The sequence below is a fragment of the Trichoderma gamsii genome (genome assembly GCF_001481775.2).
Source record: "Trichoderma gamsii strain T6085 chromosome Unknown Scaffold_50.2, whole genome shotgun sequence".
Lineage (NCBI taxonomy): Eukaryota > Fungi > Ascomycota > Sordariomycetes > Hypocreales > Hypocreaceae > Trichoderma > Trichoderma gamsii.
In genome coordinates this window covers 43,278-66,819 of record NW_020171387.1, presented here as the reverse complement: position 1 = coordinate 66,819, position 23,542 = coordinate 43,278, and the positions used below count along the sequence as shown (strand labels likewise).

At 50.3% G+C, this 23,542-nt stretch overlaps 8 protein-coding genes across 8 annotated transcripts; 4 read left to right on the top strand and 4 right to left on the bottom strand.

Annotated features, from left to right (window-relative positions):
- Window positions 1-58: 58 nt before the first annotated feature.
- TGAM01_v209699 (hypothetical protein) lies at window positions 59-1,337 on the bottom strand (the record flags this gene model as incomplete). Its single annotated transcript, XM_018807670.1, has 2 exons — window positions 59-915; window positions 965-1,337. The coding sequence occupies 2 exons, from the start codon at window positions 1,335-1,337 to the stop codon at window positions 59-61; spliced, it is 1,230 nt and encodes a 409-aa protein (XP_018659155.1).
- A 2,689-nt stretch (window positions 1,338-4,026) lies between these two features.
- On the bottom strand, window positions 4,027-5,854 carry TGAM01_v209698 (hypothetical protein; the record flags this gene model as incomplete). The annotated part of the gene is made up of 7 exons (XM_024550621.1): window positions 4,027-4,303; window positions 4,377-4,431; window positions 4,492-4,731; window positions 4,785-4,982; window positions 5,036-5,292; window positions 5,362-5,564; window positions 5,621-5,854. 7 exons carry the CDS (start codon window positions 5,852-5,854, stop codon window positions 4,027-4,029), a joined length of 1,464 nt encoding a protein of 487 aa, XP_024404631.1.
- A 920-nt stretch (window positions 5,855-6,774) lies between these two features.
- Window positions 6,775-8,190, top strand: TGAM01_v209697 (hypothetical protein; the record flags this gene model as incomplete). The annotated part of the gene is made up of 1 exon (XM_018807672.1): window positions 6,775-8,190. The coding sequence occupies one exon, from the start codon at window positions 6,775-6,777 to the stop codon at window positions 8,188-8,190; it is 1,416 nt and encodes a 471-aa protein (XP_018659157.1).
- A 402-nt stretch (window positions 8,191-8,592) lies between these two features.
- Window positions 8,593-10,727, bottom strand: TGAM01_v209696 (hypothetical protein; the record flags this gene model as incomplete). The annotated part of the gene is made up of 2 exons (XM_018807673.1): window positions 8,593-10,258; window positions 10,318-10,727. The coding sequence occupies 2 exons, from the start codon at window positions 10,725-10,727 to the stop codon at window positions 8,593-8,595; spliced, it is 2,076 nt and encodes a 691-aa protein (XP_018659158.1).
- Window positions 10,728-11,507: 780 nt separating this feature from the next.
- Window positions 11,508-12,654, top strand: TGAM01_v209695 (hypothetical protein; the record flags this gene model as incomplete). Its single annotated transcript, XM_018807674.1, has 2 exons — window positions 11,508-11,547; window positions 11,630-12,654. The coding sequence occupies 2 exons, from the start codon at window positions 11,508-11,510 to the stop codon at window positions 12,652-12,654; spliced, it is 1,065 nt and encodes a 354-aa protein (XP_018659159.1).
- A 667-nt stretch (window positions 12,655-13,321) lies between these two features.
- Window positions 13,322-15,564, top strand: TGAM01_v209694 (hypothetical protein; the record flags this gene model as incomplete). Its single annotated transcript, XM_024550620.1, has 5 exons — window positions 13,322-13,363; window positions 13,495-13,601; window positions 13,656-13,928; window positions 14,004-14,441; window positions 14,499-15,564. The coding sequence occupies 5 exons, from the start codon at window positions 13,322-13,324 to the stop codon at window positions 15,562-15,564; spliced, it is 1,926 nt and encodes a 641-aa protein (XP_024404630.1).
- A 749-nt stretch (window positions 15,565-16,313) lies between these two features.
- TGAM01_v209693 (histidinol-phosphatase (PHP family)) lies at window positions 16,314-17,480 on the top strand (the record flags this gene model as incomplete). The annotated part of the gene is made up of 3 exons (XM_018807676.1): window positions 16,314-16,475; window positions 16,643-17,185; window positions 17,256-17,480. 3 exons carry the CDS (start codon window positions 16,314-16,316, stop codon window positions 17,478-17,480), a joined length of 930 nt encoding a protein of 309 aa, XP_018659161.1.
- A 474-nt stretch (window positions 17,481-17,954) lies between these two features.
- On the bottom strand, window positions 17,955-21,952 carry TGAM01_v209692 (histone deacetylase HOS3; the record flags this gene model as incomplete). The annotated part of the gene is made up of 4 exons (XM_024550619.1): window positions 17,955-18,995; window positions 19,054-20,724; window positions 20,780-21,682; window positions 21,902-21,952. The coding sequence occupies 4 exons, from the start codon at window positions 21,950-21,952 to the stop codon at window positions 17,955-17,957; spliced, it is 3,666 nt and encodes a 1,221-aa protein (XP_024404629.1).
- Between the last annotated feature and the right edge of the window lie 1,590 nt (window positions 21,953-23,542).

Genomic DNA, 23,542 nt, shown 5'->3' with positions numbered 1-23,542 from the left:
ATTACATACATTAGTTCGCTCAGTTTTTCTATATACTCATACTATCTTAACTCTCGTCTCAGTGACCCATCTCATAGACTCCCCCTGAAGTAGTTTGTCCGTGCAACTCCTGCACAATATGCGTATCACCAGCCATTTCTGGCGGCGGTGCTCCTGGAGCTTCATGATATGCCTGGTGCATTTGCGGATAGGACTGTACTGGCGCATATTGTTGCTGCTGTCCAGGCACTTGATAGCCATGCATTGGCTGCCCGGTCTGTTGAGGAGGCGGATATCCATATCCAGCTGGAGGCTGCTGCTGTTGCGGCCATGATCCGTTGGACAGCTCCGCCGCGTTGGGGTACACTGGAGGAGTTGGTGTAACAGGGCTTTGATACGGCGGTGATACGCTCGAAACGGTGTGAGGGTGGTTATTAGATAATTCGCTCGGCGTCGTCGTCGTCGACAGCGGTGTAGTCGAAGTAAGTCCGGTAGGCTTGGCAGGATCGGAGTGTACTTGGGCGGTTTCGAGAGCAGCTCCAGAGGGCGGCGCTCCATTTGTTCCATTTACTCCAGCTGCGGCTGTCCCTTCAGCAGTGTTTCCTCCTTTCATCTTGGTCAGACAGAACTTCCAGATGGCTCCGGCTGCGGCGGTGATGCCCGCTACAACGCCGACGACAATGCCGGCAATGGCACCTCCGGAGAGCTTGGTCTTTTTGCTGGGTTTGTTCGAGCCTGAGCCGGAGCCTGAGTTAGATGTAGATCCAGATGATCCCCCTGATGAGCCACTCGGTTTTGGCGAAGATGCGTTCGAAGATGAAGAGCCAGAGCCGGGTGAAGGACTAGGACTGCTATTGTTCTTGTTGGTAGGAGTAGAAGAAGGAACAAGTCCCCCGAGCACACTGAGACATAGCTGCTCGCCCGCTACCTGCGCCTCTATACTATCATCAGCTCCAGCCCTCTGAGGCTTTCCAAGTCCACTTACGAAGAGCGCCTTCAAATCCACAAGCACTTTGAACGCAGGTAGCCGCTCCTTGATTAATGACAGTCGCAAAATTACACTCGCATTGGTAGTCTCCCAGTTTGCAATCCGTCGATTTTGTAACCGCCGAGGCGACACATGAAGTGGCACATGAGGGGATGGTAGGAAGAGCCCGTGCAAACTTCAAGTCGCCTAGGATATCGAGGGACGGAGCAGCAGTGATGGCGGCTGGTGCTGCTGCGTTTGGAAGATCCGCGACCGGCGTGGGAAAGGTATCGAGACGAGGCCTGACATGTAGAGCGGAAGAAGTAGTCGCAAGAAGGAGAGAACAAACCAGTAATGAGAGAGAAGTCGGCAGAGTCTGCATATTCACCATCTTTGATAATTGGGGGCTGGCATATAGAAGCCAGCATATATCTAATGTCTTCCAACGATATATCGACTCTAGCTTAGCACAGCGAGAAAAGAGAAGAATATTCTTCGCATCTGCGATACCCCAGTACTATTATAAACTACAGACTACAGTAGGTATTCAACGATCCCGGCGTGGGGAAAGGGTGTCCCCGATAACACCATGCATCGTGACCTTGAGAGTGGGCCATCTATCGTTTGCAAGGGTCGTGCACTTGTCGCCGCCTTATTCGCGAACGAGAAGCAGACAAGGCATTCTTGTCAAGCAGCACTTTTGGCCTGTGTCCTTTGGCTTCCTTTGATAGGCCTCTTTCGGAAGCTCGTCTCCGGGCGGAACGCAAGAGCGGTGGTATTTCCGTCTGTGGTAGTGTGCTGATTGGATGCTCATCACAACGGGTTTGGCTTTGTTTTCAGCTGCAGTCCGGAGTGGCAGGGGTCCAAATTCAGCCTGCAGATCAAATATTGGATGTTTAGCTCCTCTTACCCGCTGCTACCCGACCTTTTGGCAGCGGGAAGAGGGACGGATGAGGGATAAAAGAGGCTGGATAGCAGCAATATACGCCTGTCCATACGCACTTGCGCTGGGTTATCTGCCATCTTCAGTGAAAGGCGGCAATGAAGACGAGCTAACTGAGCTGTATCTGCTTCACGATCGTAAAGGCATCAAAACATGGTCCAAGCAAACGGCGGTCCACCATCCTGGAGCTGCTAATCGCATCAAGCTTGAAATGGCGCCGTCCTTAATGCGCGGGTCGTACGCCGACGTTGCCGGATTGCCGAGATGAAAGCCACGGAGACGATGCCGTGGCCCTCAGCCTCACGCACAATGATGCACCGGTTCGGGGAGAACAGCAGCCAAGCCGTGCTGTTTTCACTTCAACGGCTGTGCTGACTGACAAATTGCTAACAGGCCTGGGGAGTAGCCCCCATTCCGTAGAGGAGGGCACACTTGTGGCCGTTCTCTGTTTGCTCTTCATGTCGGTTGCGGAGAAATAGGCAAATAGCAACGCACGAGACCACCGCCTTGCATTCTCACGGGCTTGTGTTGCTGCATGCTGGCCGACAATCGGCTGCAGACTCCAGTTGCTGGCTCTTTTTCACGCCAGGCAGGGCGGCCTGGGCTGCCTCTGCAGGCGGTCACAGTTGAGTCTTAGTGCCGTCAGTACATGTATAGTATTGAGATGCCTTTGTAAACGACGACTAGGCTGGGCAAAAAGTAAACGATTTGTTCCTAAACGGTAGATGACAAGCTAAGAAATTGGAATAAGCTCTTTAAATGATGTATGGAGAAGAAAATAAGTCTCTTTCAGTTTCAAAGACGCAGGAAGGGAAACTGAGCTCTCACTAAGCTTTCTCTGTGGAGCTCCTTCCCACTTCCCAGAATCAGGCTTAACAAATAGAGATAAAATGGGCCTTTCCCTTCCAAGCAATGACTTTATTTGAACTTTTCAAAGGGTCCTTGCTTGATCTGATATGTGATACCAGAAGCAGCCAATCAAGACAATGGTGATGCGACAGGAGCCTCGGCAGCAGCCACATTCAATATTGCGGCTAGTGCTGCATCTCTCTGTGGCTGAACTTGACAACTTGGAGGGGAGAGAATAGAGTTGATTGGTTGAGTAGACCCTCACTACTCAGCAGCTTTTTTGAAGTAGCATCCAACAGCTAAGAGGCTATACAGTGGAAATCGAAATAAGTGTCCGGGTTTCGCTATATCGGAAGTCTTTCCGCACGGACCATGTATGTGGCGTAGTATGGCCTGTATGATGTATACGCCGAGACGCTGATTATTTTGTTATCCCTACCAGTAGGTATGTATTAGGCCAAACATTATCCCGGAAATGGATTCTGGGTCCTGTTATTTCACGTCTACGCTTCATATTACATACTAGTAAGAAATAGCCCAGATAGCAGGAGAGTATATGATGATTTATCCAATATCTAAGGCATACGCATATATCCCTTCGCCAGCTACTATAGGCAGCAAAGTAATCGGCCAGTTCACGCCACCAAGAAGAGCCGAAACAGGCTCATTCGACTGATGGGCATATGGCTGTGCAAGTTGCTGCCTTGCAGTATAACTCAATGGTATTTATATATTGTCTTGTGCAGTAAGGGCTTTCTCTTTCTCCACACTTTTTTCAAAACTTGGCGGAAAAGGGTACTTTCGTGTACTTTTCAGTACTTCATTGCAGGCTGAGAAAATAGCCTGTATTTCCTTCTTGAGGTAGACCCAGGTGATGGGAATCTTCCTTGGATTTGATATTGCAATAATTCTTCAAATCCACAGTTTGCGAAGCTAAATTGGCATGTAGACTTTTCTCATTGGTAATGTACGTAGATTTTTTTTTTATTACCCGAAAATAATAATGCTGGCATGCGCTAAATTCTTGAAATTTTAAAAAAGGAGGAAGCTGTTTCTGCACCAAAAAAAAAATAAAAAAATAAAAAAATAACCTTAGTTGATATATGAAGCAGGCACGTAGCTACAGTAACCCTCACCATCCAAAAAATGTAGAAGATTTGATCAAAGTAGCGAACTACATGTGACTATTCCTCTGCTAAAGGCGCCCGCTAAGCGAGTGTATTGGCGATTTGTCAAACTCTACTACTGTGCAACCAGACACATAGCGCAGCATATTCAATTGAAGCTTTCAAGTAAGATAGTAGAAGTCTGGGTGGCGGCATCCAATGTCTTCAATACCGCAAGGGCGAAGTTCCCGAGCGGTATCTGTATGGGTATCCCTCCGCTTCTTTGCATTCTCGTTCTGCAAATCGAAGAACAACACAACAACAGCAAGTCCACCAACCACCATGAAGCCTAAAGCAAAGCCATTTCCGCGGTAATAATACGGAGGGTCACTGTAGACCTGTGTACCAACGATGGAAAATATCTGGCCAATCATACCCATGGTCCCCAGAGCAGCCGCTCTAGATAACGACGTCACTGATTAGTACAGTCGGGGGAACAAACAGAAAATGGAACTTGGTGCGAATTACTCACTTCATAGTAAACCCAGGGGTGTTGATATTTAGCCACGTCTGGCTAATTATTATGCCTGGATATGTACCCAAAGCAATAAAATAGCAGCCAGCAAATGAGAGATTCTTCGACTTACTGACCAGAAGAAGTAGCCATCCCACACCCATCGATACGAAACACGCCATCACAACGTATGCCTTTTGATTCATTCGATCGGATATTACACTCGTGATAACAGCAGATAGCGCGCCGACGACGAAGATTGGGATCGTAAGAGCTTGGGTGCGTAATGGTGAAAAGCCGAACGAATGCAGCATCACAGGCAAAAAGCTGCCGATGCAAGCCAGGCTGATGTTAATACAAGCGTAGATGATGACTAGGAATTGTAAGCTTTTGTTGCGTGATTGACTAGATACAGTATTCACATACTATAAAGATATAGTCGACGATCCTTGAAGATGCTAAGGATCTGTTTCGGCTTGATCTCCGCATCTAGGTCATTGTACCCCTCGATTGCTCTACGCCGTGCAAGGGCTTTCTCGTCTTCGGTAAAGCCCCATCGAACTTGATCAGGCAAAGGCGGCAGCAGTAACAGGATTACTACGCCCCAAGCGACGGATATGACACCTGAAAGTCGCTTTAGTTGAATTGAAACACTCCGAAGTGATCAATAGACGAACCCTCAATCAGGAAGAGCCACCGCCATGGTGCCCAGCCCCTGGCGCCATCGAGGTTCTTGCCGATCCCATAGGCGATGATGCCATTGAAAGCTCCAGCAACTGCGCTCATGCCGAAAAATATAGCACCCCTTGTTGCTAACTGCTCCCGCTTATACCAGTAAGATAGATAGAGAGGGCCAGCTTGGAGGATCGCTTCCCCTACACCGACTCCTACGCGAAGACCAACAACGGTTCCGTAAGATCTTGCGATACAGATCCTAGTGCCCGCAACCATTGTGTGTTAGAAACTAGATTGTGGCTTGTTGAGGTTGACGTTTGGGTCTTACAACGTATTGAAAGTCCCCCAGAACATAAGTGCTATGCCGAGCTGGACCGGGGCCGGCATGACTCTTAGAAAGAAGTAGCCGGGCATTTGGAATGTGACATATCCGACATAGAAGATGGAGATACAGGTGCTAAGTTGGTGTGATGTCAGGTGGAGTTCGTCTGCCATGCCCAGTACAGCGGCGTTTCCCACATCTCCACGATCCTGAGTCTTTCATCAGCAGAATACGTAGGTGAGTGGGTGAAGGATTGCTATCATACCAAAGAAGCCAGGAAATACATGGAGGTGAGGAGCGGTAGTATGATGAAGTCGATCTTACGGACAAATCGCTTCTCCAATCTTGCTTCCTCGGGCGTTCTGGTCGAGTCTGCATGCTTTGCGATCCCGCTGACATACTCATCTTTCATATGAACCAGTGTCGACATTTTGATATCTTCTTTTGCGTCGTTCAAAGCCGTGTTAGCGTCGTGAGACGTGACTTCCTCGGAGGGCATGGCTGTACGATTTATTTGCAGAAGCAATCAATCAATATTCTAGTCGGATAAGTCAAGGATGATGTGAAGTGAGATCCAGGGAACAAAGGTAAGTGAGATTTCTGTTCTATTTAGTGAAGATGGGATTCAATTCCTAAGCGCTGAGAAGCGACATTCTGAACGGTGTGTAATCCAGCCCACATAGAGGCGCCGTTGACTTTTGGGAGTATAACTCTGGTGACTACATGTAGCGTATTTACCCCGTATTTTACCCCATACTCCGCCATACGCTACTCGCAATACCCCGGAAAAGTTCTACTAGTTGGTGGGGAGGTGGCGGTAAAGCCCATGGTTGAGTCGGCAGCAATTGTCGCCCCAGGGCGAATACGCATTAGAATGTTACGAATTGGTGACTTCGAGCTGTCTAATCTCAGCCTCATGCCGAGATTCCTATGCCGAATTTCGGCTTAGGGTGGACCTCAGCTTGTGGCTCCGGAGTTGTCTATGGGTGTGGGATCTCTGCTCTGCATCGGAAAAGGTAAAGTGCGCCGAGTATGTGGACTCGACCTTCATGGCTCGGCTTTCGGTGCCTTTCCGCAACCGCATTGCCCGAAAATCGGCCAGACAATAGCTTTTGACAAACTCCAAACGCCGGCATATACCATTGACGCATCCAGTCAAATGGGACGAGCTCTACGGGAAACAACCTGACAAGTAGCTGTCTTCCCTTGGATCATCTCCAGCTCGCCCCCAGTTTATACCCAGAACAAAGTATTCATATGTCTGGATCAGACGCTCCTTATTCTTGAACATTGTTCCATCTAAATCTTCATCTGGAAGTGTATCCCTGCGAAAGTATAGCGGCAAAGAACTAAACAAGATGGTTTCTGTATCCATCAATAAAGGTCGGTAAGCCAAGTATTTGGCCAGTTGATAGCTCAATGCGATGTGGGAGGCTAACCGGCGGCTCTACAGATGCAGTACCAGCGTCTATTACGCGTGAGCTGGCAAAATTCGTATCTGAAACCACTTGGGATGACATCGAACCCATCCGTGATGTTCTCAAGTGTGGCCTTCTAGACTACGTCAGCCTGGCTTCCTATGCTGTGGGCCATGTAGAGTCGAGCCCAGCCTTTATCGAAGCCATCAACAGCCTGTCTGCCAGCGGTCCGGGCTCTGTCTTGGGTCTATCTCGACGGTATCAAGCGCAGTACAGTGCCCTCCTCAACGGGACTCTGGTGCACTCCATGGACTGGGATGATACAAACAGCACGGCTTCTCTGCATCCCGGCGCTTCTGCCTTCTCGGCTGCATTCGCCCAAGCTGAGCTGGAGATGAGTGTTTCTGGCGGACGCAAGGTGACGGGGCGTGAGTTTTATACGGCCGTGGCTGTCGGATATGAAGTAACGTGCCGGCTTGGACGGTCCATCAGTGACGTGCTTCATAGGGCCGCGTTCCACCCGACGTCCGTGGTAGGAGTCTTCGGTGCAGCAGCCGTTGCAGGCAAGCTCGCTGGATTCGATGCAGACCAGATTGAAAGCTTGTTTGGAGTGGTTGGTAGCATGGCCAGCGGATCGCTGCAGTGCTTCGAGAACGGTGGGTGGAACAAACGATTTCACCCCGGCATCGCCGCCCACAATGCCCTGTTAGGAGTTCAATTTGTCAAGGCTGGCATGATCGGTGCAACTAGGGCCATCGATGGGCCAAAGGGTTTGCTATTCTCATATGCACAGTCTTCAGAACCAGACCAGGATATCGTCAAAGATCTCAAGGCGCTCTGGGTGGCAAGCGACACGGCGATCAAGCCATACCCCTGCTGCCGTCTGAATCACGGCCCGATAGAGGCAGCTTACGAGCTTCGGAAACTCTTTCCAAATCCAGAAGACCTGCCACAAGATTCCATCATCGAAGTCACTGTCGGACGAAAGGCCTTGCTAGCAGTCGGCAGTGGAGCGCCCAACAAGATTCGTCCGACTAACATTGTTGAGGGCCAGTTCAGCCTGAACTTCCAGTTCGCAGTGGCCTGGCTGTACGGCTGCAACGACTGGAGTTCGTATCAACTTCTCGACGACGAAAAGACTCTGGCACTCTGTCGTAGGATTGTCGTCAACGTTGACAACAGCCTCAGGGAGGGCTCTCTAGTCACTGTTGCGAAGATAGGCGACAAGTCTGTTAAAGTAGAATATCCTTTGGGCGAGCCAGAAAACCCAATTGGATTGGTTGAAGTCGAAAACAAGATTCGCCCCCTAACTGAAAAGGTTTATGGGCTCGAGGGATCCAGAGAACTGCTGCGATTGTTCTATGATCTGGAAAACCAGACCGATCTGGGAGTTTTCATTAGCTTATTGAGAGTATAGCCGGGTGCCTCTATTAGTCCGGGAGGAGTAATGAACACGCATGAAAAAGCCACATCTCAGATTGAAAGAGTAAAACCTGTTAGTTATTGATTGTTGTCTAAAATCTATGTTCTCATAGTTCTTTGCCTGTATTTTTTTTTTTTTTTTTTTTTCAAGTTTATTTCGGGCCTCCGTAGCTTTCACCAAATATAATCTAAACGACTACCTAACCCCTTTTTGGGCCACTTACTCAGCCATGGCCATTACCCATTGATGACAAGAAATTGTTACCTGTATTTTACACGTGTCTAGCATTGTCTTATATGAACCCCAACTAGATCACCTCTCAAAGAAACATCTCCAAGTAACCATGCTCTTCATCTATACACTACATGTATATATACCAGTCTTGCCGTCATGCTATCAGCCCATTGCCTTCAGAGTTCTCTTGAGTTCCTCACTTAACGGAAGCTCCATCAGAGGCAAGTACTGCTGAGATCCGTGCACGTCATTTTCCATAAACCCCCCGGAACACCGCAGTTCTCCGTTTCTAGTCCTGGGGAGAGTGAGCTTGAAAGCCAAGGCCTGGTCAAAGAAGCCACACCAGACCACCTCGTCCACCGATCGTCTGAAGAGGTGGGCCACTGCCTCTTGACGTAGTATTCCTGACGACTTTACGACCTCGTAGAGGACTGGGTCATCAAAGATAACGTCAAAGGTAATCTGGAAGGGACCTGCGTTCTTGGACCGGATGACCTTTGCCACGTCTTTCAGTGCTTTGGCGTGGCTGAAGTCCTTGGCAGGAAGGGTTTTCTTGTCCTGGTCAACTAAGCGCTCTTTCTTGGCACTGATGGTGTCCACATTTGACTCTGATCTGGATATCGGTCCAGTTGAATTGGTGTTCCCTGAGACAGAGGCTGGGATTTCCACTCTTTGCCACGGGAATATTCCGTGAACTGTAAGACCTTTCTCAACAATCTTCTTTTCTCCGGTATGTATCGCATGTCCATGTTGCTCTCCATGAATCAAGTTCATTAGATGATAGATAGAAAACTCGCAGCAATCGCCAACATCTAGTTCCGTCTTACCTCCGATGCCGAATGCAAAGTTTCCAGAAGTTGCCATCTGCCCCTTGTAGGCAGCATGAGAGCAATACACTCTTGCGGTGGACGCCAAGCTTCTCGCAAGTGTTGGTGACGCTGCGAGTACCTCCCCTACAACGAAAACTTCTTGTAGGTTCTGAGTCCTGTTGACGGGATTGGCGCTATCGGAACTCTTTTCCGGAGCGCCATAGATATGAAAGTCGAGTTTCCAAGTGCCATCCATACCTACATGCTGTAAGGCGCAACGTGCCTTGACACCCTCGAGATATTCGTGTATTTGGCCGATGAGAATAGGATCTTTAAATGACCCAAAGAAGATGCTTCGGGAACCAATAACGCGAGCGCCTTCTAACTTGACCGTATACGGAGAACCTTGTGCGGTCGATGGTATGAAATCCGCTCCGCGAACCCTCACCGTAATCTCATCTGGCAGTTGTTCATACGTGGTCCGAGTTAGGTCTAAATACCCTCCTGGGCCATGTAAGATATCAGGTCGGGCCTTCTCGTAAAGCGTATGGGCGGCCACGCTAAGAGGAACGCATCTTGCAGCAGGGTCCGGGGTAGAAATGTCAAACGTGCCGTCTTTATAAACTAAAGCGACCGCTCCAGCCGATTTGGGTGTTGCGCAAAGGCCACCACACTCCATGATCTTGCCCATGTGGTAAAATCCCCCCAATAATGTGTTGTTAAGCGACTCCTGAGGCGGGGATGGCCCGGCCTGGCTCATCGCACAAAAAGCCACAAAGATGGCCGGGTCATAAGCCCGTCCCGCAATAAGAATGTCAAAATCAGGGTTACTTAGTATGGCTTCTAGTATAGGCTCGTGGCCCATCTGGGCCAGTATTCGTGGAGTGGAGTTGATTTCTTCGACTGTAAGCTGGGGGACCTCATCTCCACAACCAGTTATGTCCCCAGCCAGAAGCTTCTGCTCAACCACATCCTTGGACACTTCAGAATACAAAGCAAGGACGTTGAGTTTTCTAGGGCTTTACGAATACTCATTAGTCTCATGGTATGGATAGTTGTTGAACCCTAGGATACTAACCAGTTGAGCGATGCGGCAATTTCTTGAACCATTTTCACAAATAGATCAACGTGCTCATTGCTCCCATCTCCACCAACTGAAGATATGAGAACAGGCACCTTGTAGTTAATTACTGCCCGGACTAGTTTTGTCAAATCTCGTCGGTAGGACTCCTCAGGGCAAGTCATAGTGCCTAATGCTAACTTTGATGGACCGGAATCTGTCGAGCCAGAATCCATGATAACGGCCACATTGAAGGATGGTGCTCCTCCGACTAACTCGTCGAGCGTTCTAGTCAGGAGCTGCTCGTCAAAACCATAGCCAAGCATCCCCATTGGCGTGACAATGGCGCAAAGTGGTTCTGGGTTCCCTTCCATTGTTGAAACACCGCCTGCAGGTGCATCAACTGAATGAGTAGCTGACGGGGACATGATTTATGTCGCCTATTTGCAGCTAGTTGAAAGCTCACACAATGTAAGAGATGAATAAAAATAGCTTTGGAAAATGTAATGATAGGATGAACGAGCTTTAAACAGGTTTTGGACCTGTATATCTTGGTCAGCTTTACGACGAAGTTCTTGTCTTTGCAGTGCAGGACTTCTAACTCAAATACAAGAGATCTTTGTAAGGAGCAAGAGTCCCATACAGCCATCAACGATGATGACAGATATGGACTTCGGCAGGTCGTTTGGCCGTAGGGTACATGTAGCCAAGAATCCCGTCCTCGCCGCTTCGGCTCCGGGTCGAACTGGCAGAGTATCGGGGAATGGCTTGATCATTGTGAGTTTCTGACGTCATTCTACTCACTTCAGCAGCCCTGCGTGAAATAACTATCTATTGTACTGTACTGACTCTTTAGTTCCAGATGTCTTCAGCTGGCCAAGTGGAATGTATGATGTTTCATCGGAACGTTGCCCGAAATTCGGGCAACGCTAGGCCACACGCCGATTTTCGCTCGGCCAAGAATCAATGTGGACCCTGTTCCAACATTTCCCTACGCTCCGCTTGCGAAACCCCGATTACACATTCGGCTTGCTGCGTTGAAGGCTGCAGAAGGCTGCAGATTACATCGAAAATGCATCGGGGACATGGTGTAACCTATGCCTCGCGCCAGATAACATATAGACTCGGACTTGGACTTCATCCCGTTTTAGGCTGGCAAGTTCACTTCAGAAACATATTGAAGAATCGCGTTTGAGCATCAAAGAAAAATGACAGACAATAAAGTTCAGGCGAAACTTGTTGATCGTGGTAAGTCTCATCGCTATCTTGACTCTTAAGTCGCATGGCGGGTATGCCCTTTGTTTATACAATCTGACGGCTGGCGACACAGAGTGGCTCGGAAAGGACGCCGAAAATGATCCAGACAGGTGGATTCACCAATTCACTGAGCAAGAGCTAGCCGACATCGACAATGCGCTGCAAACAACTCTAAAGAAACACCAGGGCTGCGATACCATGACAAAGGAAGATTTCCCTTTAGGTTCATCGGTGCAACGCCTGAAGCACGTCCTCGAGAGCCTGGAGAACGACATGGGACTCTACGTTCTGCGTGGCATCCCTGCGAACAAGTACACCAAAAAAGAAATGAGGATCATCTACTGGGGCATTGGGCTTCACATGGGCATAGCCGTATCCCAGAGTGGTAAAGGGGATCTCTTGGGTGATGTCAAGAACTTTGGCGACAACATCCACCCAGGCACGTCCACCGGCCGTGGATACATGTCTCGCATCCACCTCTCATTCCACACTGACAGCGCTGATGTCGTCGGCCTCATGGTATTGCAGGTCGCCAAGAGTGGAGGCCTCAGCATGATTGGCAGCTCTGTGGCTGTGAGGAACGAGATTGCTCGCCGCCGGCCCGACCTGCTCAAGGTTCTATACGAGCCTTTCTACTGGACTTGGAAGGGTAACTCTCCCCCCGGCGCTGGGCCCTACTATAAAATCCCCATCTTCAGCGAGGAGGGCGGGCGGTTTTCATGTCGCTACATCCCGCCTCACATCTGGACAGCGGACGCCGACTTTCCGGACTTGCCGCGTCTGACCGAGCAACAGAGAGAGGCCATCGATCTAGTCGGACAAATCGCCAACGAGGAGAAATTCCACTTCGCCATGATGTTTGAGCCAGGAGACATCCAGTTTCTCAACAACCACATTACGCTGCATGCCCGGACGGAGTTTGAGGACGGCGACACAGAAGAGACCAAGCGGCACTTGCTGCGTGTCTGGCTGTGCCCACCCAACAGCCGCAAACTGAGCTCTGACGTTGTCGACTTCTACAGAGACCAGACACCGGGCAGCGTTCGTGGAGGATTTCATTCCCAAACGGGCAATTATGTGTATGAGACGACTCTGTAAGGGATGATGAGTTTTGCTATGACTAGAAGAGCCTATGTGTGTAGCATCTACTGTAACTACAGAGCCTAAAGAGTAACGCTTTCTAGAACAGCTTGAGATTATTGTCAAGATAATGCCAAGTCCGTCCGTCTAACAAATGCCTGCAATGCTCCAAAACTCGGTTGAAATCGGGGCTAGTGAGGTCTAGGTAGAATAATTAATTAATACCGTGTGGAGCCTCGGCAGCAAACACTTCTCCACACTCAAGATCCCCAGATTCGATGCCGTTTCCTTCCCCACGCTTAAAATCCCCAATTCATTTCCTTCCTCGCCCAATCTGCCATTCCTCCGACATACTCCCTCATCCCAACAATTGCCTGCAGTTGTATCGAGTGAATCGTCCGTGTCTTGCTACACTGTATGGTATTGACCTGCGGAAGTGGACCGATACTAGATCTGAAGCTAGAGTACCGCCCCTCTTTGAGATTGCATCCTCAAGGTCTCTCTGTACTTGGACACATTCTGCAAATACACCAGGCAAACAAAATAGCATAACTTTGCACAAATTAGTGCTTGTTTATCCTGAAGCACTTCTCTGGAGAGTCTCTTCTTTGTATCCTCGCACATCCAAAAACCCAGCTCTATCCTACGTCCACCTTTTTCGACCGCTCTAGCGTGAAGCAGTGCAATGGCCCGCCCGGCTGCATGTATTGCCTGCCGACAGAATAAGGTAATTCAACATTCAAACATTTACCCGCGGAACGAGCTAGACTATATATTCCAAACACCAGACTATATGCCAAAAAATGGGCTTGCATTCTCATGTAAAATGCATACCTAATGGGCTTACATGAATACTAGCTCCGCTGTAATGCGTCTTCCACATTCCCAGCGTCCTGTTCAAGATGTGCCGGACGACACATTGAATGCAAGGTCGATATGAACTATAAGCGAGTTCCCACAAGGAAGTACGCATGCTCCCCTCTTATCCACAGCACACGTACAAACTAACATCCTTATTGCCGAGTCGAGCGACTTACTCAAGAGCTCAAGACTATTAGGGCCAGCCTTCAACTCCAATCCAACAGCGGCGACGCGTGGCCCAGCCATCCCAGTTTGAGTCAGTCTAGCACATCCACTGGCGACTGTTCCTTTTCGACGGCGCCAAGAGCTGAAGCCATCTCCGATTTTCTTGAGATAAGTCCGCATAGAACGCCTACGGGCGGGCATGACACCGTTTTCAAGTTGCAAGATCTCGTTCTGCCAGAGACCGATGTAAATGAACTATTCCAAGAGTGCGTATCCTCGCTCATGTCATATTAAGCACCCTCGCGCGGTATTCTTTGCACTGACATCATGTATCTGCGCAGGTACTATGCCCGATATCATCAACAGCTCCCGGTCTTGGATGAACAAACCGAGCCTACCGCCATCATTGATGCGAGTCCTCTCCTGTTTTGGACCATTTGTTTCACGGCCTCCCGCAATCTCCTGCCCCAACAGCGCTATTTTCCTATTCTATGCAAAAAAATAACTGGCCTCCTAAGCAATCTTATGATAGTCCGCCATGACTCTGTATACACTATGCAGGCGTTGCTTATATTGACCATGTGGCCTCCGCCAGTTCGGCGACAGTCGGATGATATGCGCTGGACATATAGCGGCATGACACTGCAGATGGCATTACATGCTGGCTGCCATCGCGTGGGTTACGAGCATGAGTATCATGCATTTACCTATTCCGAGTCGCCTTCTGACAAGCGAAAACACACGCAAATCTGGCGGTGCTGGTGTTTCGTCAATTCCCTGTACTTTGCCAATCGTCCCCTCTTTGCTAGAGAAAATTTTCGCTTACACTGCTGCAGACTAAGCTGCGAACTCGGACTTCCCTGTCTCGTTCCTTTTGATGCTCTCGTAATCAAACCCAGTGACGAAGCCGCTCTTCCGCCAGACTTTATCTCTAAGCTGCGTATCGCCCTTTACGTCAGTCGAATCAACGACACCTTAGACGACAGCAGCCCCAAAGACGGTAGACACTTGATGGCAATCGCTCGGCTATTGGAAAAAGATCTTAAATCACTCGTATCTGAACTCCGCAAATCATCGGCGCTGTGGAACCCTACCGTGGAATTTGTCTATCTGGGTGTCCTTCTTTACGTGTATTCGTTCTGTCTTCGATGGGCTTCCGCTATACCCCTTAGCGATCCCGACCATGCGATCATTCAAACTTCCGCTGCTCAGTCCGCCTGCCGACTAATCGAGCTATATGCAAGCTCCCTGCTTGGTCCTGCCAATGGGACATCACCAACCCTAACGTCATGTCCCCAGAGATATTACGCCAAATCTTATATCCAATTTAACACCATTGCTCTCATCATATTGCTAAAGATCTCCGCGCTTAACAAAGTCTCCCTGCACCAACTTGGCGAGATAAACGACGCTATCCGAACAGGCCACAGCGCGCTTATGGCCTGTTCCTCCTCGCATGGCGACGAATCGTACCGAGCCGCGGCTGTGGTGGAGGTCCTTTGCAAAAGGGGCATCATTAAACCTGTTGGTGGCGACTCGCCCGTTCAATCACGCTTTGGCGCCTCACTGTGGTTGGAACTCCTCGCTACTGCGATCCGCTGGCGTCGTCAGAATTCCCAGGAGAGGATTAGGCCAAGAGACAGCACCAGTGCCAGAAATGACAATGACTGCAATAATAGTAGCGAAGGTATAGCTATACCATTAACTATTAGTAGAGTTTCTGGGCCTGGGAACGCAGCGGTCGCGACTCCTATAGCAGTTGACCAGGTTGCCGGACCAGCGTCAACCCTAGCCAACCTCCAGGATAATATCAGCGGGTTTCCTTTTAGTGTGGAGGACTGGTCTACCTATTTAGATATTATACAGGCCGATACCGAACTTGGCTACGATCTTGGTGTTTAATCTTCCAGAGAAGATATGGATTTGGGGGACAAGTTCTGTAGGTAGGTAAACGTTATTGCTCCACTTTCAGAAGGAGTTGGAGCTTCAATTCTTCAATAAAGGAAATAGGCCTGCCAGATAAAGTATGATAAGTCTCTTTATTAGCCATAAGATATATATAATTAAATCAATACTGTCCCTCAAGGCAGGCAATTATAATAGGACGCAGGGTCTTCTTAATGCTGTCTTTTACTACTGTGGCAGTTCACGATGACAGACTTCATTGAGAAACCTATCGCCGACCTGGTCGCGAGCCTCAATGGCAGGGAAGTTATGTGCGGATGGCACTTTGTTCATAAATGGACGGAACTCGCAAGACCGCACAAGACAGTACATGATAATAAGAGGAAGTTCGCACTGTACCAGCCTCAGGTCGGCAAAGTGGCCCGTGCGGAGAGAAACCATCAACGCGAAATCAATCTTTAGACTTGAGTCCTCCTCGTAACGTGCCCCTCATGCTTCAGCAAACGGACCAATGGTTTTACAGAATCTTCTCACGGGTCCCGAGAATACCGGGTCCGTCCCGCCTCGAAAAAAATTAGTGGATCTTCTAGTTCTTGAAAATAGAGCATTTACAAAACTTTAGATCTCATAAAGCCAACTCTATCTCTTAACAGAAACCAGTAAAGGACATATCTCACTCAATTATCTTTCTCAATCAATATACTTCAACTCCTTTCTTAACAAAACAAGTTTATCTCGTCTTCGCAATGGCCTTCACAATGCATTCCCACTCGGGGCAGTTCTGCCCCGGCCATGCTGCCGATGAACTTGAGGACATTATCAAGCACGCTATATCTGTTGGGTATAAAACCATTGGCCTTACGGAGCACATGCCACGCTATGATGAGCGTGATTTATATCCTGAGGAGGTGTGTTACACTCATCCTACAGCATAAAACCATATGTCCTGTGTCATTACACTAAGAGTCACAATTTACCCCTCCATCTCACATCTTCACATGTCAAAACCGAATCTCACTTCACTCATCCTCTCTCACTCATCTCCATATACAATCAACTCACATAACAATCTCAGCTCGACGACCCCCAAACCTCCCTCGCCGTCCTGCCTCCCCGCCACAACGCCTACATCCTCGAAGCCCGCCGCCTTCAAAAAGCCTACGCCTCCCAAATCCACATCATCATCGGCTTCGAAGGCGAATTCATCCGCCCTTCCTACGCGCCTCTCGTCCAGAACCTCTTTGCCGAATCTCCCCATGTGGACTACTTCATCGGGTCGCTTCACCATGTGCACAGCATCCCCATCGACTTCGACAAGGCCATGTATGCAGAGGCCATGAAAGTAGCGGGAGGCTCAGAGGAGCGCGTGTATGAGGATTATTACGACTTGCAGTATGAGATGCTCAAGGCGTTGAAGCCGCGGATTGTGGGCCACTTTGATCTCATTCGGTTGATGAGCGAGGAGCCGGGCAGGGATGTACGACAGTGGGAAGGCGTGTGGCAGAGGATTAAGAGGAATCTGGAGTACGCCGCTGAGATTGGGGCCTGGTTGGAGTGCAACACTTCGGCTCTTCGAAAGGGTCTTGCAGAGCCATATCCATGCAGAGTCATTTCAGAGGTGAGTTTACCCCACATCCCTAAGGAATTTCATGGTAGGTCAAGTTTCTTACAAGCAATATGTTACATAGCAATGGCTTCAACTGGGCGGCAAATTTACAATGTCAGACGACAGCCACGGAATCGCCCAAGTAGCAACAAACTATTCACGCGCACTCACGTTTTTGGAAAGCCTCGGAGTTGAACAAGTCTGGACATTCCAACGCCAGGACCAACCCAAAGCCGGAGAAGTCACAAAGGCTGCGCTCAACGACGTGAGCGTCTCTCTTAAAGAATTCCGCCAACATTTCTCATAGAGGTGTTTTCCCTTTCTTTCACCATGCTATATTGCTAGGAAAAATGGAATAGAAACAGAGATATAATAGACTACAGGAATTGTTTAGAGGGAGATAAACAAGTCAAGTTATAGATGGATGAAAATAACATCTATGGAAGTAGGGGGTCAAAAAGATAGAATATATATAGCCTCCGACAAGATTTTCTTTTCTTTGCTTGAGAATGGGTATCATAAATGAGAGAAAACCAGCATTCTAATGCTGGTAGTATGAAAGTTTACATACTGACTAGTAAAACAGTTGGTCTCAAAAAAAAAAAAGGGAGAGAACAGGCTTCAGCAAGCGCTAAACATGCAAAATATAGAGAGGGTGAAAATAGCAAGCAAAGCAAAGCAGTAAACTCCAAGCCATTTCCGTTGTTCCGTACCATTCCAACCCTAAATGACGCAAAGAGAGATTAAAAGAATCCTCATATTGCATACTCGTAGCAACCATCTATTTTTTTGGAGGAGATCTGGGGACTCCCCTGACAGGTCCACTAGGTTTCCTCTGAACCTTGGGCTGTGATGAAGTGGTGGGCTGATTGGCCAACCTGGGTGCAAAAGGAATGCTGCCACTGCCACCATATTGGAACAAAGTGCTATTCTTCTTCTTAAGGGTAGGCGCAGCAGCTGAAGCGCCGGGGGGAAGAGTCGGAGGGAGCCATTTCAGTGGCTCTTGAGAAGCGACAGGAACAGGGGGTGGCCCTCCAGGCTGATACGGCACAAAAGATTCGGATATTTCTTCTGCTGCTTGGCTCGACCGAGGAGAGCTCATATTTGGGACCGGTTGTCTCGCTTCAGGAGAAATTGTCCGTGGTGTAAAGTGTTCCATGTTAGGCGTAGATAAACCACTTTCGGAGGTCAGTGCCGGCATAGTACTATCCGGCGATGTGGCGGAAACTATAGATCTACGGTCGGAAGTGCTGTTGGGAGTCTTGAGGCCGCCAGACTCCACGGATCTGTTGGTGCTAGCCGAAGAAGTTCGTGGTGATTTGGCGACTGCGGCGGCGGCTGCAGCTTGGGCTTGTTCGGCCTCAAGCCGAGCCTTCTCCCGAGCCTCCTTCTGTGACTGAGTGATCAAGTTGATCTTGATCTTCTTGATGCCTTTGGTGATCTTATCCATGTCGTCAATAGTAGCGTCCAGCCTTGACGCCGCAGATTGCGGAGCTCTCTCTGCAGCTGCCTCCCTTCCGGCTTCGAGCATGGGTGATCTGAGAGCCGGTTCCCCGTGCGCAGTAGTCGGCCGTGACCTGCTGACGGTGATTCGTCCAGAAGGTCTGAGGCTCTGGGAGCTACTGTCTGCAATTGAAAGAGGCCTCCCTGAGGCGGGACCTGCTGATGTGGATGGGCGAAGCGGCAATTCTTCGTTGATGGGCAAGGTACGAGAGACGCTGCGCTGCTGTGTAGGCGCGACTGACGATGTAGTGAGACGTCGAGAGCTTTTCTTTGGAACTAGACCAACGAGAGATTGTGGTGTCTGACCACGAGCGGTTGCCTGAATGCAAATTAGCTATTATTAGATCTTTGAGACCAAAAAAAAAGAAAATGCTTACCTTTTCTGCAGCAATTGTCGAAACAGCCGCAGGCTTCCCCCGGTCCTTCATCTGTCGAGTCTCCTCTTGCTCTTGGATAGGATCAATAGCTCTGGGCTTGCGTTCGCGAAGCGACATTCTCGACGTCGGCCGATCAAGCTCTGTCGCGCCAGATAATGCTCTCTCTCGTCGAACCCGACCTGCCTCTGGGTTCAGATCTTCAAATGTGGCACTTTCAGTTTGGCGATCCCGTGGTATGAGGAGCTTCGAAAGCTCCTTGGCAGCAACCGTCCATGACACGTCAGGGGGTGAGGGAGATGGAGACCTGCTGGAGGCTGTCGACCTGTTGATGAGAGACGACATGCTTCGCTGCATTTTGAGAGGGTTCACAGCCCTCGCCGTGGAGGCATGGGTTGGCGAGCAATATGTTGGAGTAGGAGATAGACGCGGCTTCTTTGGTGTGGCATCAAACTGCGCAACTATGGCTTCCAATTTCTCAAGCTGATCAGCCGCCCACCATGAGGGATCGTATGGGTTAATCGAACCCAGAGGTGGTACAACGCGCTCGCCGTCCTCACCGTACGCACCATCCGTAAATGGGAAGCCGCCCTGTCGAGGTAGATTCTGCTTGCCAACAAGGCCGCTAATATGGCTGAAGATGCCCGCGGTCAAGGCTCTGTCGCTATAGCCACCTTCCAAGACACTGACGATGCGGCCGTCAACAGCAAGGCCTTCCTCTGCGGCAAGTCGAACAACATCTTGGGTTAATCGTGCGTAGAACTCGGTGGGTACGTTGACTTTGTGACGCTGCATCCCCGCACCCTCCCATTCGCTGGCATCGAAACCAGCAGAAAGAAAGATGACAGCCCGCGGGCTAAGTCCTGCATCCTGTAGCTTCTCTGCCTGACCTTTGAGATAGCTGCGAGCCTTGTCGAGAAGTATCGTGTACTTGGTCTCATAAAGATCCCAGAAATCCTCCACTGTTTTCCACGGCTGGAGATGGGTATTCCAAATGTTTTGCCCGTGTGCATTCTCGATGCATATACTTGCGTTCTTGATCTTGTCATCATCGCCATTCTCACAAGGATAAGAGTTGATGTCATGCAAGCTGAAGTAGCCTATTGACGTCTTTTTCCAGGCGGCATGGTTCTTGGTAGCAGCCATGGCTCGCGAGTTGTGTGCCCACGCAATGGATTGAGACCCATCTCCGTGGTGTAAGTCAAAGTCGATGATGGCGGCATGCGTCAGGCCGTGGTTGAGGATACCGTGCATGATTCCAACATGAACATTGTTCACCCAGCAGAAACCAGATGGGAGATTGTCAGAGCAGTGATGTCCCGGAGGCCGCACGGCAACAAATGCTCGCCGTGGCCCAGCTGAGAAAACAGCATCTACACCTTCACAAACAGCGCCCAAGGCACCCTCGATAGCATCCAGTGACTCGGGACAGAGATACAAATCGCCCTCGTGAAGCTTCTCTGGGGCGGCATGGTCTGGGCCTCGTGTAATAGTAGGCCTCTGCAGCTCCTTTCCTCCACGAGCCAGCACCTCCTCGGCGGACTCGCACATGGTCTTGAGCTCCTCCATCCATTTTGTCCCATGAACATTTGTGACCGCGGGAGACAACAACGGTAGTCTCCGGTCAGTCTTGTGAATACGAAAGGGGATGCTGGGCAGCAAGTGCACATTTCCCTTTGGCAGAATAGGCATCGCTCCATCAGAGTGGCGCTCACCAAGACGCACATACGCTGTGGACACGCCCAAGACACTGGCCTTGATCCGCTCGGGCCGCTCCACAATGGTGCTTAATGCACTCTTGGGGGTGCGCGGGCGGGAAAACCGGTGGCCGTAGACTGCATCGTTGAGGATCACCACCGTCTCGGTGTGGAGCGTCGATACAGGGCCGTGATGCGCTTCCAGCTCGTCCTTGAAGTGGCCGCTCGCCACCGAGTTTGGCGTCAGGGGCGGCCGCCACTCGGGCTCGAAGCTCGGCATGCCAAACGACGCCCTCAAGCCCGGTGAAACAACCTGCCCAAGGCTGGAGCGCCTGGACAGCGACCGCGAGGGGCCAGCGCCATTTGCCGAGTGCAGGGAGTTCATCGAGGCCTTGCGGACGAGGGTGGGAGTTCCGGCGCGCGATTCTCTGCCCGAGGGACTGAGCGAGGGAGTGGGAGTGCCTCTGGACGAGGGCGAGGCATGGGGAGAAGACGCATTTAAAGGCAGCGGCGTCGACGGGGATGCGGGCAGTCCTGGGGATCGCGGGCCCGGCGTCAGAGACAGCGACAGTGACAGCTGGCTCAGTGACTGTGCGTCGTCGCCGCTGGAGGCTGGCGCTGCACGCCGTGGCGGCGCTGCATTGGGCGGAGACGACATCGAATCGTACAGGTAGAGGCGGGTGGGTTGCAGCGAGGCGACATGCGCCAGGAACACGCCGAACGGGCAGAAGAAGCAGAAGAAGAAGAAGCAGCCCTTGTGCTTGTGCTTGTGCTGCGAGTGTGGGTGGAGCAGCGGCAAGAGTGAAGGGAGAGTGAATTTGCGAATGAGAGGCCTGAGGAGAGAAGAGAAGCCTGAGGTGCGAAGCCGGTGACGCGACAGGCAGACTAGATGCGGTTGATGCTGCGGTGATGCTGCGCTCTGCCGTGGGCTGTAACTGCCGGTGGTGTTTCTGCTTTATTTGGGAATATCTCGGTTTGTTTTTGTCTTGCTTTGCCGGCTGCGTCAGGGTTGCGGTCCAGTTGGCACGCGCCGGCGCCCGAGGCCTTGGGCGTTTAATGACATGCCCGTGGTGTAATTTCAATTGTCGCCATCGTCATAGCCGCCTCGCTTCCCCTAATTCCAGTCGGGTCCAATCCCGTCCAACGTGTCTTACCAGGCCAGTGACCGCAATCACGTGCCTACCGTTGCTAATATAGGGGGCCATTTGATTGAGCCTGTTGTGCGTCCCCTCTGCAATTTTGATTGTCCGCGGTTGGGCACCACAACTTCACGAGTGTGTATCCACGAATTGTGTGGTGTTGCTTTTTTCTGACATCTGGGGCCGTGTTGGATTCGGAAGCGGCAGGTCTAGGTGCTGCTGCTGTGGAGCAATCGTGCGTCTCCTTACGCCTGCTTACAGTCTAGATGCATGCAGGCCAGCAGAGCAGACCACGGCAGATGGGCAGGCCAAACAGGGCCCTGGGATTGTTTCTAGAGCAATACATTATGCTGCAGATGTCATGACATCAATCAACCGCAACCCCTCCAACCACCACTGACGGCCACTGAAAAGGATCCCGAAGCACTAGGACACGGGCTCTGGTAAGAATTGTATCCATCAACCGCACACACCGGGGGCTTGCAGCAGTGGACCTCCAGGCAGGAATACATTTGTACGTGGCCGAACCACAGCAGAGGCATCTGAAGCCTACCGCAGGGCCGCCTGTCAGCGATGCATTCAGTATGAACGAGTACGAGAGACTCAATGGCGGCAGTACCGGCTGTGGCAACAGCAAGCAGTCTTGGCATTGGCATTGGCTTTGTCATTGGTAACGGCATTTCCCAGTTCTACTGCTACTGCTGCTTATAGTCAATACTAATGGATGGGTAGTAGCAGCAGTAGCAGCATAACGTGCATAACCAGGAACCAATGTCTCCGATTAACGGCTGCAAGCGATCATGATGCGGCGCTGGTGCCTCCGCATCGCTCGACCAAGCCTACCGGACGCTCGGCTCGCAGAGCGAGGGTCGGAAAGCCCATATCCGACGAATTGGCAAATGACAATTGAGTTACGGAGCATCCCGGAACTCTCAAAATCCTCGATGATACGAGGATTCAGAATGCTGCCAACTGCTGCGAGCGCTAATATTGTATTACGAAGCAAGCACAAGATGTGCTCCATCTCAATTTGAAAGAATCCATCAACTCATAAGTGAAAATTTCCGGCCATGTTATTACCTGACATGCCAACACGCCGTTGCTAAAAATACGCAGCCCTTGATCGTATGAAAAGGGGGCGACTTGATTAGCGGTCCCGCTCTCATCCGGGGTAAAAACTCGATCCCCAGATGTATAACCAGAACATTGGAAAGCAGTACAATTGTCTTTGAAACAGACTGATAGAACCTTGGACCTTGCAGACGCAGCACGTAGGTTTTCAAATGCAATGAAGGTATTGGTTCATGTCGGCAATCTCAACAAGTGAGTCAACAACAACACACACACACCCACACACCGGCCGGATGCTGCATATGTGACTGCAATATGGAGGGATTTTATAAATTGATGCCGCACCTAAGCCCATACAGCATAAATAACGCTCATTGCTTGCTGCAGTAGGTAGGCCCGAAGACCTGCTTATCGCTCTCTATATGGGCTCATGTTGTCAAGCTGGCGGAAGGTGGTTACCTATCACTAATACCGCTATACAAAGGATATCGAATGGAAGCTCAATAAGGTTGATGGCACTAAAACGCATAGCTGCAGTGCCGCTCAACCGCCATCTTGGGGGCCAGGCAGAAACAAGGCCCACTC